Source organism: Narcine bancroftii, chromosome 13 (genome assembly GCF_036971445.1).
Source record: "Narcine bancroftii isolate sNarBan1 chromosome 13, sNarBan1.hap1, whole genome shotgun sequence".
NCBI classification, from domain to species: Eukaryota; Metazoa; Chordata; class Chondrichthyes; order Torpediniformes; family Narcinidae; genus Narcine; species Narcine bancroftii.
In genome coordinates, this window is record NC_091481.1 from 25,582,367 (window position 1) to 25,598,773 (window position 16,407).

General features: G+C 35.6%; 1 protein-coding gene across 1 annotated transcript in view; it reads right to left on the minus strand.

Moving 5' to 3' along the window:
• The window catches only part of LOC138748010 (mucin-19-like), a 64,049-nt gene that overhangs the window by 42,515 nt on the left and 5,127 nt on the right, over positions 1–16,407 (minus strand). The window contains exons 7-17 of the mRNA XM_069907710.1: positions 12,463–12,542; positions 11,987–12,135; positions 11,765–11,903; positions 10,450–10,554; positions 10,143–10,331; positions 7,324–7,563; positions 7,088–7,244; positions 5,034–5,159; positions 3,836–3,977; positions 3,245–3,276; positions 781–831 (exon numbers count right to left, since the gene is read on the minus strand). Of these exons, the coding sequence (XP_069763811.1) occupies positions 781–831; positions 3,245–3,276; positions 3,836–3,977; positions 5,034–5,159; positions 7,088–7,244; positions 7,324–7,563; positions 10,143–10,331; positions 10,450–10,554; positions 11,765–11,903; positions 11,987–12,135; positions 12,463–12,542 (1,410 nt within the window). The remainder of the gene's footprint in view (positions 1–780; positions 832–3,244; positions 3,277–3,835; positions 3,978–5,033; positions 5,160–7,087; positions 7,245–7,323; positions 7,564–10,142; positions 10,332–10,449; positions 10,555–11,764; positions 11,904–11,986; positions 12,136–12,462; positions 12,543–16,407) is intronic.

Genomic DNA, 16,407 nt, shown 5'->3' on the forward strand with positions numbered 1-16,407 from the left:
GACGTTCTCACCCACCTGTGGTGGAACTGGCTGTTGTCGGCGTGGTGCTCGTTCCAGTTGTTTCTTATGAAAGAGAAAGTAAGTGTTAACAACCACTCCATGCTGCTTTCAATGCAATGAAATGTGGAGCCCATGAAAATGGGACAGAAATGATGATCAATACAAAAGTCGATTTTGAACCATGCGAATTAAAAATATTTGGCATCCAGAATCAGGTTATAGTAGTTAATATCAGGCATTATGTCCTCTGTCTGTAACGCTGTCATCTCCCTATTTTTACATTTTAATTGGAAATGATGAGCTTCCAAAGTGCAAACTGTCACAATGGTTTAATCGAATTTAAAATTGAAATTCACGTTTGTGTGTGAAAATAAATGCATTTTTGTGCAGTTCAAATCCTAAAATATCACAAATCTTAAATATAAATTTAGATTATCACATGGTAACATGCCATTTCAGCCCACGAGTCCAATCTGCCCAATTTACACCTAATTAATCTACAACCCGCAGTTCATTTTGAACGGTGGCAGTAAACTGGAACCCGGGGACAACTGGCACAGACACGGGAATATCATATAGACAGCACGGTATTGTAACTACAGTCCCAATTGCTGGCTCTTTGAAGGTGTGTGCTAACCATGCCAATACTTCAGAATTATTAATGATTTCTTTAACTCTGGGGACTGAGATTTAATTACTTTAAACTGTTTAACTGAGATGTAAAGTTGATGGTATTAATTTTTGATTAGTTAATTAAAACAGAAACTAGTATCTCTTTACCTGTGCTAATTGTTGAAGTAATCGTAGTGGTCAATGAAGTTGTGGATATTCCTGTTAATTGAACAGTTATGTTTGTTATTTCTGTTGAACTAAATACATATACAATTAAACTGTAATCCTAATCTATATGTGATCTTTTCTGAAATAAAAACTTGCTCTAATCATGGTGCACATCCAAAATTACCATTTTTTCATGAAATAAATTGTTGGATATTGCAGAATTTAATCAGTCAAAGTGAGGCATAAATTTTTAGGTGAGACAATTGCTATTTTTCTCTCAGGTGTTTTTGAGCAGCCGCCATCAACCTTGTTTTGGCTATGATGGCCCTCTTCAGACTCTGCTCAAAGTTTATGGGCTTTCTTCCCTGTGAAACAATCAACCTTTAGTTTCTTCTGTACCTCTCTTGTACCAACTACATAGAAAATGTTTTAACTAAGTGAACAAAACTTCTACTTTAATGCTCTGTGGCCCCCAGACTGCTTTAGACTCAATAATTTCTAATGTAATTATATTTTTCATGCTGAAGGATAAAGCCATTCTTATTATTGATGTCCTTTGTCTATTTCAATCAACTAAGTCAAAATGGAGGATTCCCTATTTTAATTTCTCTATGATTATTATTTGTCCTTGCCAGTACATTTTGAGATAAATCATGATTATTGAAGACTTCAGCATATTTCTGGATAGTTACTATTCAATTATTGGTGTATATTCCTTGTTGAGACTTCTAGATAAAGTGTAGTTATTTATATTGGATGATAGAAAATAATGAGTCACAGAGAATCTATATAATTATGTATCAGTGAAACAACAGTCTTCCATGTTTAAGACTATTGAATTTGTGTTGAAATCTATGGATGGCTCACAAAAGTACAATAAACGCATAGGGATACTACACCTACAGAATCTCATCTACCATTTGACCTGGAAATATAGCTTTCCCTTCCTGGATTAGTTAGTCCTCCAATACTGACTTAGTTGTCAATGTTTGCATTCCTCAAATTAATAAACAAAAAAAAACCTTCCAAAGTATGCCTGCACTTATTGTTGCTATGGAGCAATGATCAATTGTGTGGGCATATAAGTAACATGTGATTATGTAAGCTTACATTACCTTCAACTGTTAGTGGTTAGCTTCATTGATGATGACGCTCAACTGCATTAACTTAATATGAAGAAGCACAACCCTCCCCCCTAATTATGGAGCTAATACAGGTTATTCTTTATTGTTTGCACTTTCTGTGGATTTCTTTATAAATTTAAACACGAAGTAGAGAACTAAAATATAGGCCAGGAATTTAGCAGAAGAAATCTATAACCACTGCCGTATTATCAACTTCTATGTATTTTCAGTATTCTGCAGATTTAATTAATAGCTACTGTGACAGCATATATAGATATGTTTTTGGGAGATAAATTGGAAAATGTTTGTTAGAGTAGGTCACATACAAACACTTTAAAACAGATCTTATTTGAAGTACTGGAACTGTGCTCATGCTAGACATATCACCCCTACAGCCTTGGCAAGAGCTTTGGAGAGTGCCCATGAGATTTCATGAATGGATTGTTGTTTCCAAAAAGGCAACAGATGAAAGATCTTGTTGGAGCTGTTCTAAGAGGGTCATGTGTTTTGGCAAGATGAGAAAGGGAGAGATAAGTTCTACAGTGTTGCAGCCAGCAACTGTGACTGGAATCGGACAAGCTGGCAAGCTTGTGGAAAACCCCATTTGGAAGACAGGTTGTAAGCGCTTTGTTCAGCCTGGTCAAAGCCCTTGTGGTTCATGCAAGAGCAGAGGACTGGCTATCTGATTTTTCACTTGGAATAAGAGAAACAAGAGGAACTCTGTGATGACCTGAAAGAAAGAGGTTATCATCTGGAGAACCCTGAAGGGGCAAGTTTCATCAGCAAGACACTAAAGTGGCTGATGGAAGTAAATCAGTTGTGGATGTCCTGGAACAACAAATCTCTCTCTGAAAACTGACAAGAACCCTCCTGAGCAGTAACTATTTACCTTTTAAGCACCAAAGCCTGGTGAACTTTAAAAATTTTAAATTCTGTGCACAGTATAAGAATTGTCTGCAACCAGTGAACTTAGAAGAATGAGAAGTGAGATTGGACTGTGAACCAAATAACTTTTCTGAACTTACACACAGATTACATACACGTGCGCTTAAAATTAGAAGGGGATTAAGTTACGTTAGTTAAGTCAATCGTGATAAGTTAAAATATGATTCTGTTTTCATGTTTAAAGATAATTTTAAACAACTTTTGTTTAAGTAACCATTTGTCGGTGAATATCTATTGCTGCTGGGTTTTGGGGTCCTCTGGGCTCGTAACACTATATTTAGAATATCAATCTTTGATAGCATTAATATTGTTGCATTGCTTACAAGATTAATATTCTATCATGAAATATGATGATTCATTCTATGAGCAAGTGAATGCTGAATGAAGTGACTTACTTTGACAGATAGTGATTCCAGATTCGCAGATACTGTAAATTAAACAAATCAGATATTAAAATAACAAATGATTTTTAACAATTTCCAAAATAATGGACAGCAAATAGATATTTAGTCAATAGAAATAGGGAAAGGTACATTCAATCTTGAAATCACTGCCAAAGGCTCTAAAGCTTTTTAAATGCAAGTTGTGGGAAACAAAAGGGAATTGCCAGAGATTTACTTTTGGATGACAAGAGATTTGGAAATGATGGGATCACCTCCTCTTACAAGATGAGTCAACAGCTTTGCAGAAATATTATGGTACATTATAAGGACTGCTTTTAATGTTTCTATTGACAATATTTCACAAGCTTGTGCATTAATATGATTTGAAAAATATCTACTTTAGTTTAGGAATTTTATCTCAATTTAGTAAATGTAAACTGACATTGAACTGGCTTATTTGCAATTTATTAGAAAAATCTCATCTTTAAAAGACAATAAAAAATTTCTAATGAAAATATCTTACAATATTTTTTGGGACTAATTTTTGCTTGAAACAAAAGAATCATGATATAGTAAATAATTTCACCCTTTTGAATACATTACCATTCTTCGCAATCGTTCATTGTCATTTCACCAGGTTGTAGTACTCTTCCCTCATAATAGCATGTGCATTCAGGTAATGTAACACACTTCATAGTATTTTCATCCAAATAAGGAGAACTCTCTGGGCACTTGGCATAGCAACCTTAAACATTGAAAAGTTCAAGTCATCATTAATATAAACAGAAACTCTGAATGTTGAATATTTTATGTGCTGCACTGCTCAGGGGAACGATCTACTCTGTACCTTGCCTGTTGCACTATGTAAGAATTTTGGAAGTTTTGTTGGGATTGCCCACTCTGTTGAACTCCAGAGAATATTGCCATAGTCTACTCAAACTCTCCATGTACATCAAATTTTACGTCTATAGACGATTCTCATGTCATTTGCTGTAAATTTGCCACACTGCACCCACCCACCCTCTGGAAAACATATCCTTCTTTGTTAAGGAGGCCAAAACCATACATAATGCTCCTGGGTGCATTCACCAAGGGCCTATACAATTACAGCAATACTTCCTTACTTCTGCATTTAAACTCTTTCTTTAGAAAGACTAATATACAATTTGCCCTCAAAACAATTGCTGCATTTGCAATATGGCCTTCAGTGAGTTATGTATAACCACATAATTTGAACATCAACACTCCCTCTCACCTCTTTGCTCCTAATTTCACTGCTTTTTTGATATTTTTAGTTAAGTAAATTACCTGAATATTTTCCACATTATATTCCATTTACTCAGCTTATCCATTTCCCCCTGAAGATTCACTATATCACACTCCATATTTATAATCTAACCAGGTTTGGCAAACCTGGAAAGATGGCATTTTGTCCCCTCCGCCAATTTCAGAGGTAGCCCAAGTATCCTCTCTAGTCACACCTGCCAACCTAAGGAGTATTTGCTTTTTCCTATTCTTTGTTTTCTCTCTACTCAGCAATTTCAAGACGTCAGCAATTTATCATTGGTTTTTGTGTTCTAATCTTACTGACTTTCTCCAAAGCTTTATTAAAATCTTAAAATACTGCATCTACTTGTCTCCCCTCATCTATTCTGTCAATCGCTAATCATTATTTTATTTATGAATAACTGATTGTCAGAAAGTGGGATTCTTCACAAATATTTATTTTAAAAAACCAAATAATTTAAAGAAAATTAATTACATTAGGCAATGAAACATTTGAATAAAATCCAAAGAGCACCTTCAAGAACTGCAGCATATTTTTTTCCAATAAAATGCCCTGAGCATGTTTTTGTTGTGATTGTTCCACACGGCTGATAGTGCCAACTGCATTCACCAGGAGTGTTGTAATAGTCACAGTACACAGCTGTAAAGTGAATCGAATGTTAAGATGTTATTTTTAATTATTCTTTTTCATAAATCAGCACATCTTAAAATCACTTGAACAACTTGATCGTTAATCTGGACTATTGACTCTGCTTGGGCACAGCCTAAATCCCATTATTGACTTGACAGCAAGATTTTGACTCGGTTTTTATCCCAGTTAACAAATGGCACTGAGATAGGCAAAGGATATACAATCATTCCACTACCACCCCTCTCCACAAACTGTAGCCCTGTTACAAAATGTGACCATCAGAAACATTAATAGATTCATGTAATCACTCCCAATGCTTTGGGACACAAAAAGGTAGAAATTGGATGGTGGCAGCTCACATGGATTGTAAATAAATGTCTTTAGATGCTTTCAATAGAGCAAATAAATGAGTATATTTAATAAACCAAACATTTTATATGTGATTCTTTGGATTAAATTGGAACTGTGCCGTTTTATTGCTTTGTTTGGCTATGCTCTAGAGGAAAATATTTCCTTGAACTTAATTTAAAAAATAGTAGCTTTTATTTCATTGATAGCCAGACAAGCAATTTTGAAGAAATGGAAAGATAGCTCATATGAAATGGGTTTGGAGAAAATTAGATGCAACTTTAAAGAGAATAAGATTGAATTTGTCAAGATTTGGGGCCCATTCATGGACTATTATCATAATTTTAATACATAGGTGGGGGTGCTCTGGGGATTTCCTGTCCGATGTCCAGGAGTTGAGACTCGAATCTTTATATATTATTGCTTCTGACTGTGTTTAGTGGGAGGGGTAGGATAAGAATGGGGGGGGGGGGGTCTTTTTAAAAAAAATACAAAAACATTTTAAAAAATATGGATTACAGGTATCAGAGTGGTTGGATGTTGTTTTGTGAGAAGTTCTGAGTGTGTGTTGCTTGGTAAATGTGGTACACTGTTAATCTGTCTTTCACATGCAATGTTTTGAAAATGATAATATAAATGTTATATTAAAGCTGGAGGTGACACATCGCATAAGCAATTGCCCTGAATATCATACAAATCATGTTTAAGAAATGAAATCTTACTGACAAACAGCACATAAACAAGCACCAGCCAGCCATCCTGCTCGACACAGATCTCACTTTTTAATCTTTTACATTCCTATCAAATCCACTTCGATTTCATCACTTATTTAAACATGGAAGGCAATTAAACCTGCCAAGCAGCACATCTTGAGGATATAAGAGAAAATCAGAGCACCCAGAGGAAACACAGTGGTCACAAGCATAACATATAAACACCTCCCAGAGAGGACTGTAGCTCAGGATTTAACTTAGGAGATGTGAAGCATCGCTCTATTCACTGTGAAAGATTAGCCAGGGCATCAAAGGTTATGGGAAAAAGGCTGGGCAGTGGGGCTGAATGGGAAAATCGATCCAACTCACAATTAAATGGCAGGGCAGATTCAATGGGCTGAATTACCCATTGAGTTTCTGCTCATATGTCTTATGATCTTCTGGTCTAATATGAAAATGAATGAATTATTTATTTCCTTTCTGTTATGACAAATTTTACTCAACACAACTGCAATAAGCACCATATTGAAACAGTGATGTTATTTGTTGGCCAGCACATTGCATCAACTTAAATCAATGAAGTTTTTTGTTGATGAACAGTTGGCAAATTGAACATTAAAGATGTGCTGCAGTGCTGATATGCCTTTCACTGATTGGACTGTGATAGTTTTGAGAAGTAAAGAGTCATCCAAATGGTGGTCATCATGATATAGGAGGTGACTGATAACACAATGCTCAAACAATTGCCCCCTTTTTAATCTTCCAAACCATGTATGAGAAGAGGATGGTGATCTTACTGATACAGAGAGATACAACACTAAAGCAGGCTCTCCATCCTATTATGTCTGCAAAAAAAATGCTTTTGTTTAAACTTACGACATAGATCAGGTGTTCTCCAGCGAATACAAACATCAACTTTGTTACAAGCCTCTGCATACACAGCTACAGCAGTACAGAAACCAAGATATTTTCCCTCCATGTCGCAGGCACAAGCTTCTTGGACACAAGCATCATAAAATGGGATTGGATTAACCTGAGAAGATGCCAAAGTGTCAGAAATCATAGGTGTATTTTCAAAAAGTTTTATAACTCAAAAGTATGGAATTGCCTACCTTTTTATGGCATGCTTGAAACACAGCACTTTTAATTAAGTTGCATCTCTTCTGTGCCCATACTAAACAATATGGATTGTTATCACATGGAAAGGTTTGATCTGTTGCATCAGAGCATAACTGTATGGACTTCCAACTGTTCCCAAATACCACATAGCTGGTCACCAAGGAGTTCCCCTTTGTTGTTAGGTCATCTTCAATGTCATCATTGAAATTTCCACAAAGGCCACAAACTTTATTCTTTCATGTGGAGAAGAAACAAAAAAATGGTTACTGAATTAAAATCAATTTTTTTATATTTTTAACATTATACCAAAATCTAACATAGCCAATAGAATTGATTAATAAATTACTTTGATGTCTTTCAAGCTTGAACAAGACATTACATATGTGAATTTATCAATTATTTTCCATTCAATTGTTTTTTTTCCCCCACTCTGTATACTTGTGCAAGACCTTCTGATCAGACAAATTTATTCTCAGAGTACATACACAACATCACTTAAAAACCCTGAGATTCATTTTCCTGCGGGCATGGCATCTTGTAGAGACTTTTCCCCAAATATCAAGTACTTTCTCCAAAAGCTACCACAACCTCAAAGCAGTTGAAATATCACAAAGTTAATGGCATTAATGGGTTGGCATTTAGTTTGGCTCTTAGGAACAATTTAAACTTAATAAAAATTTGTTTCTTCTGTCTGGAAACTAATCACTACACAGAGTTAAATTGTCCTTAGACTGGTACAATAAAATCTCTGAATATTCTCAAGAAACCACCAAATCCTTTAGTGACAGGATCACAAATTGGTTCTGGATGGATGATAATGAGTTTATTGTCATATAAATAAGTACAATGTACATATGCACCAAAATTCTACAGTGAAACAAACATTTTATTAAAAAATAACTCCCAAAACTATAAAATCTTATGCAGTAAGAGATAAAAATACAAAAGAAAGATCATAAATATTCTGTAACATTAAAAATGTGTTATTTGAATTGTGCAGACAGATCTTTTTGTAGTGCCAAAATATTTTATGATTAGTGTAATAAGGGGAGGGTCAAGAGCCAGATAGCCATTGGAAGAAAACTGTTCTTGAACCTAAAAGTGCTGAACTTCAATGTTCTGACACCTTCTTCCTAAGGGTGGCATTGACAAGAGCTTGTGACCAGAGTGATGTGGGTCATTTATGATGTTGGCTGTCATTTTGATCCAGTGACTCATTGTTGATGTCATTGTAACAACTATTACAGCACCAGTGATCGGGACCAGGAGTTCAAATCTTGCGCTCTTTGTAAGAAGTTTGTACATTCTCCCCATGTCTCTGTGGGTTCCTCCAGGTGCTCTGGTTTCCTCTCCCCCTTCTAAACATGGATGGAGTTGTAGGTCATTGGGTGTCACTGGACCAAAAGGACCTGTTACTGTGCTTATTATCCATTCAGGACTAATCTGTGGTCCTGTCACAAAAGGATTTGGTGGTTTCTTGATAATATATCTAAATTTAAATTTAAGGTGCTTTAATGGATAGGAAGTCAGAACCCATGATGGACTTGGCTATAATTGTGACTTCCTGCATTCATAGACATGTAAATAACAAAACTAGACTATGATGCGACCAATCAGTATACTTTACATAGTCCACCTGTTTAAATTTGATAGAGCATAGCTTTCTTTCTCTTTGGCTTGGCTTCGCGGACGAAGATTTATGGAGGGGGTAAAAAGTCCACGTCAGCTGCAGGCTCGTTTGTGGCTGACAAGTCCGATGCGGGACAGGCAGACACGATTGCAGCGGTTGCAAGGGAAAATTGGTTGGTTGGGGTTGGGTGTTGGGTTTTTCCTCCTTTGCCTTTTGTCAGTGAGGTGGGCTCTGCGGTCTTCTTCAAAGGAGGTTGCTGCCCGCCAAACTGTGAGGCGCCAAGATGCACGGTTTGAGGCGATATCAGCCCACTGGCGGTGGTCAATGTGGCAGGCACCAAGAGATTTCTTTAGGCAGTCCTTGTACCTTTTCTTTGGTGCACCTCTGTCACGGTGGCCAGTGGAGAGCTCGCCATATAACACGATCTTGGGAAGGCGATGGTCCTCCATTCTGGAGACGTGACCCATTCAGCAGCGTGGACTCGATGCAGCGTGGATAGAGCATATAATATCATGCCAAATCACCTCAGACTTCTTAGAAAGTGGAGGCTTCAGTCTGCCTTTTTCATGGTTGCCTAGATGTGCTGTTTTCAGTAGAGGTCCTCTGATACGTAGACTCCTGGGAACTAATTCTTTCCAGGAATAGGCCATTAATGTGGACAGGTAACTGGTCCCTCAGCCTCCCCTTCCACAAAAAACTTCCTGTTTTTGTTGATGTTGGAAGCAAAGTTGTTGTTCTGGCACCACTCAAATCAGATTCTCAATCTCCATCCTGCATTCTGACACCTCATTCCGTATTCTGACTGATGCATACACTATAGGATAAATAGCCTTCCTCATAAATATAATATGTGAACTATTTTCCAGGTTATTTTATTCTAAATCTAAGCAAAATCATTTAAAATAGAAATAGAATGGCAAATATATAAAATTTTAAAAGAAAATAGAGGTGTTTCCTCTATCCGTAACTTATGCTGGCATTCCCTGTCAAATGCTCTACCAACCTCTCCATCTTTATTTAATTTCCTTCAGTGAATTCTGAAAAGTTAATTCATTTTAAGAAGTTAAAATTTCTATAACATTGAATCAAGCTTCCCAATAATATGAATATTGAATTACTGTACATTTTCCATATTGACCATCAGATAACAGGGAAAAAAATTAAATTTGCAAACCCACTCACCTTCCATTGTGGGTTCAGTGTGATTGAAAATCTTGTACGTTTATCCCATATCACAATGATCCCATTGGTAAAAGTCAGGACTGTGTAGAGTCCAACGGTGTGAATTGTATATGAATTATTAATGCACTGATTTTGGCCAAGAGACACCTCACTTATTCCATTTTCACCCAATAAAATTAGTTCTTTACCCTGAAAGAATAAATTTGAAAATAGTTACGTCATAATTCGATGAATACAGATTAATATGACAGATATATATCAACATAACAAGTCGTTATTCTTAATCGTTATAAATTAAAGCACATACCTCAAATAAGATTCTGATATTTCTTGAACATGTCACTCCATTTTCACAGCAGGGAACACTTTCTGTCAAGATTTGGAATGTCCCAATATCTCCTAGACATTGGTCCTAAGATTAAAATAACTTGAATGAGTTTGTGCAATTAAACTTCAATTAATAATTTAGTATTACTCAGCCAATTATGATGCACTGAACTTAAGAAAATACAATGATACAGGATACAGGAGGTGAAAATAGCAAGATTAAATATAGAGCTTCTGGATTCCAAAGTACCAAGTGCAAGGCAGCAGCTTCAAAGTCATTTAAGTATTTGCTGAAGAACAATTCATATTTGAGATGTTTTGGAAATGAAATTTGATTGACATATTTAGTTTCGTTTCACCTGCTTATCCCATTTTTTATTGCAGATGCAATTTGGAGGCATGTCCATAGATAAATCTAGGCAAGATTGCCACCATTCTAATTCTAACTATATGTCAACTACACACAGTTAGTGTAAGGGTTAAAATAAAATTTGAGTCTCATGCAGATGATTTCTAACTAGACACGAAAGCATTTCTGCTGATACAAGTGTCACAATGTAATTAATTTTTTAATACTTTTAGACACAGAGTTTCATGCATCACTCCTGATTTCATAATTTCAAAGTATGAAATGCCAATATTCTAATAAGGACTAAACAAATAAATGTATGTGCTCAAGTATTGTTTCCTCTTTTCTGACAGCCATCCACAGTGGAAACGAAATGAAGTTGTCTCTTATGAAATTGAGAAATAGTTGCTGTGACTTTCCATTTTATATAAATAATTTGGTATTTCAAAAATATTTGAAGTATTTCAATAATATATTAGACAAACAATAATTATCACCGTTTTTAAAAAAAAAGGATTTTTGTATTTATTTGTGACCTTAGCAATAATGTAGGGATTTTGATATGCAACTAATTTTAGAATTGATGACATACTTGATTTGATTAAAAAATTATTCTGTCCTCCATGAAATAATGATTTATTTGGTCTCTTTATCTCTCAGACTACCCAGTGGCACACAAACTTTCTGCACATGATTGAATATTTAATGGACTAACTCTATCATTTTCAATTTTACTTCACCTGTTTTTCAAGTTGATGAAATAAATATAATTTCAACTCAAGCTTCAATAACATAGCATCATTGAATTGCCAAAAGGTGCCTCCAACTTACTCCAAAAGGATTTATTCATAAGAATGCAGATCTGAAGAATAACCAATTACATCTGCAACTAGATAAAATAGCGCCAGTGGAACAGCCATGTTAAATATGTTTCTTTACAACTTACCTCTACAAAGATATATTCACAGTTGCCATCAAAACTGTATCGTTTCCCATCAAATGTTATGTAATGACCATCTCCATAGACAAGGCAGGTTTTTGGGCATGGATCATTAGTACAATCCCAATGTCCACCATTGCATGTGCTATAATGTAAAATATAGAGTTATGTGCAGTTAGTGTCATATAATTTTGTTGGATCATTCCTCTTAGTATTTATTTAGCTCACCATTTATTGCAATCATTTATGATTGTTTCTCCAGTACCAAAGGTTTCACTTCCATATAAACAAGGACAGTAGGATGGTTGAATGCATGTTCCACTGGAGTCCTCCACCAAACCATCAGGGCAGACACAGCCAGGGACACATGGCTCTGGCTTTATAAAGGAGAAAATATTTTATCAATGGCAGAATTGGCAATATAGTTTACCAATGGATTGTCTGTATAAGTAAACTTTACATATTAGAAATCTTCAGTAATTCTCCATTGCAAATGAAGTAATTACCTTAGACTATATGATATCATGGAGTTGCATTATTTGTTGCTGTTTGCATTGTAACTATATTAGATACCACAATGTAGACTTCTAAATGGGCCATTTGATTCATTATATAGCTGTTAAACTAAGTTACCTAAAGGTACTGTTCAATCTTTAGAATTGGATACGTGAGCACCAAGCTAGTATAGGTTCAGATTCACTTACACATGGTTTGTTCAGAGTTTTACAAGTCTTCTTACATAAACCAACAATGGTACAGTTTGAAAATTGTTTATCTTGGCAATCTAAAGGAAAACAATTTTTTATAGATGTTAATTAATTATCATTTTGATGATACATTTCAATGTTGATACATCTTAATAGTTGAACAGAAAATTAAGTACCTTGTGAAATGAGCAAGCCATTATTCTCAGGGCAGGAAAGAACTCCATTTTCACAGAAACTGAGAAAAAGATTGCATGTTGTTAGTTTATGATTGTCGACAACTTATTTGATTCAAATTTGCAGAGCAACAAAAAAAACTCACCAAATTATTCCATTTATTGTAATAGGGTCTTCTTTTTGCACAATTATTCCATTAACATAACAAGGGCATTCTGATCTGTCCACACACATGGCATTATCATTCATATATTGTCCCTCAGCGCAGCCGCAACCAGAAACAGGAACGCTTTCAAACTCGCATGTAAAATCAGGCTTTGATAGGAATTCACAGGTACGATTACAGGTTCTCATATTGTCATCATAAATTTGTGTAGGAGGGCAAATTATTGCTTAAAAAAAGAACATCATGTCAGCATTTGATTTTAGCTATTTATCATAAATATACTGGAATGACAATATGTACATCACAAATAAATTAAGATATTTTATATCTTGTAAAGAAACACATCTTATAAAAATATAGAATAGCTATAATAAATAATAATGATTATTATTTTTTTTATCTCACTTTGTTTGTTCTATTTATGTTAAAATATTAAAATGAGGCAGTAATATGATTTTTTTTAGACATGCAGCTCAGAAACAGGCCATTTTGGCCCACAAGTCAGTGCTTCCCAATTTACACTCCATTTACCTACACTCCCAGTATGTTTCAAATGGTAGGAGGAAACCGGAGCCCTCGGGGAAAACCCACGCTGGCACATAGAAACGTATAAACTCTTTACAGACCACGCGGAATGTTTATTTTTTTCTTTTCATTGTTTTTTTATTCAGTATTTTAAATTGGAATCTCTCAACTCCTATAAGTCATCTGCAACTCAATGATACCAACATCAAACTTTTATTTGATTATTTAAACAATTATTACTACTTCCTACTGGGCAAATAAGTGAATAGTCCTTTCATATTCTTGTGATTAGCTCTTCTTGCTACTAATTATTTCTTAAGAATATCTTTGCATTGACTTTGATGCATAATTTGAACTCATGGACCATTGTGTTCTGGGCTTTAAAAATTTGAAATAGATGGGGGTAAATAAGTAACTAAACTTTAAGTATTTTGTTTATTAAAACATTATGAGAAAAAGCTTTAGAAATCCTTGCAATACTGTTTCTGTAATGCAAACAAAATAATGTCTCAATCTTATTAGAATTATTCACAGTTGAATGAAAGGAAGTGTGTATTTAAATGTCCACAGCAAAAAATGAAGAACGATGAAGAAATCTTATGGCTCTGTTTTATGATCAAAATAGAGAGATATCTTTCCTCAAAATTAAAACTAGAATCATAGTATTGGCCAGAGCTTAGTAGAAGATAACATTTTTAAGAAAATAAACTGTGTTGATAAGAGACCACGGGGTAATTTCCCATAGCAAATGACTGAGAACAGTCTTGATAGATGCATTAACGCTGTATTCAGGGGTTTAATATGTTTGAAGTAGCTACAATACTGTTATGATAATTTAGGTGGAAAAAAATTGAGATAAATAAACCCCCATCAAGATGGTGAGGAAAATCATCCAAAAGCTAACACTAAGGTCTAAAATTTCTTCACTTCTCAGGCAATCAAAGTGTTTTTATTATATCTACTCAAATACATTTCAATTACTTTTAAATATTCTCCTATGGCATGAATGTGTAATTTCACAAAAAGTTCCAAAAGATTAAAAATTTTGACAAAGCTTTAAGGTTATTTGCCTTGTGCACCTCAGTGCTTTGGAATTTAATATTTATTGCTCATATTAAATTTGAAAGTCTTTGTCAAAATGCCGTGGATCTGAATTTGACAGATTTTTTTCAGGTTATCAAGCGGAAACTGGGCAAAGATGGGAAAATGGAGTAGCAGTGAAAGGCAACAATTATGTAATTGAATTATAGAAAATAGCTTAGCAGCTGATTGTCCTGCTCCAAGTCTTCTTTTTCTTTCTGTGATGTGAAATGTGACCAGAAACCACATACCACAAATTGATTTCCTCCAGTTCACCACAGAGATGCCCTTTCCAGCACAGGCATGAACATATGCTTCCATTGCAGCACACACACAGTCATTGATATTTCCACAGTTACAGGAGGCAGTTTTACACATCTAAATACACAACGTAATTGGTTACTATTTAAATATCTCCAACCAAATAAAGAATTCTTATTCACATGTTCATATATTTCCATGAATCTAAACCCATTTTTTTCCTGAAATTATTAAAGAAACACAACTTTTTGCATAAATTCATGCTGATACAATTTATGACAACAGATGGTTTTGGTACATCAAAATGATTGGCAGTGAAAGCTGATACCCAAACCATAAGAAATGTTCACTTGTGCTCCAATGTATGTTTTATCAATTTAAATGATACTGTGCAAATTAAAGCCTGCCTTAGATTTGGGATCATAAACAAAATTCTATTTATAAAAGAATATTTATTTTAAAATGTCACATTGCATCCTGAATGATGCCCTCGGTGAAAATGTGGCAGAACAATGACTCCCTTGGAGTCCTCATATCAATTGCAACAAAATGAAAATATGCTGCTCAGAGTCAGGTTTGGGAGATCCATCATACATCCAATGGGAAATGTGGATGGATTCTAATGGGAAGTAGATCCTTGATGTACTTCTTGGCATTTACTGAAGAAGAACAAAGGTTTGCTGATTCAAACCCTCCCCCCCCCCCACCCCTGCCAAGATTAGAGCACTGCTTGATCCCTCAACCCCAACCCCCCATGAAGAACAGAGTACTGCAGAGTTGGCTGACTTGGCATTTTAGGTTGAGATCTAGCTTCAGGAGAAGAAAACTGGAAATAGTATTGGGAGACCTATATTGGGAGACCTATATTGGGAGACCTATATTGGGAGACCTATATTGGGAGACCTATATTGGGAGACCTATATTGGGAGACCTATATTGGGAGACCTATATTGGGAGACCTATATTGGGAGACCTATATTGGGAGACCTATATTGGGAGACCTATATTGGGAGACCTATATTGGGAGACCTATATTGGGAGACCTATATTGGGAGACCTATATTGGGAGACCTATATTGGGAGACCTATATTGGGAGACCTATATTGGGAGAGTATGGTTTGAGCAAGGGAAATTGTGAACTACATGCGGAAATGGGAGATTGGGAGCAGAATTGTGAAAGGATTATGGGGGTTATCAAAAACAGGAGATGGATAACTGCATGGGAAAAGAGGAATGGGGAAAGAGATGAGAGCAACTTTGGAAAATGGTGGTGAGGGAAATTGGTGCATCAGAAGAAAGTAATAAGTGACTTTGGGAAATAGCATGAATAAAAACACGTTGAGTCCAGCATTGGGGAAGGTGAATGAGACACTCCATCGGTCTGGAGAGCAGCATAGGGAAAATAGATAACAGTCAGACCAAAAGACATAGAAGCAGAAATAGGCTATTTAGCCCTTCGTGTCTGGCCTGCACTGATCCATTTTCCCACTCACTGCCCTTTCTTCTCCCCGTAACGTTTGATACAGTGGCTAATTAAGCACCCATCAACATCGGCCTTAAATACACCCAATGACCTGACACCCACAACTGCCTGTGACAACAAATTCCAAAGATTTACCACCCTCTGTCTAAAATAATTCCTCCCAATCTCTGTTCTAAGTGGAGGCCTTTTAATCCTGAAGTTGTGCCTCTTGTCCTAGACTCTCCCATCATGGGAAACAACATTTCTACACCT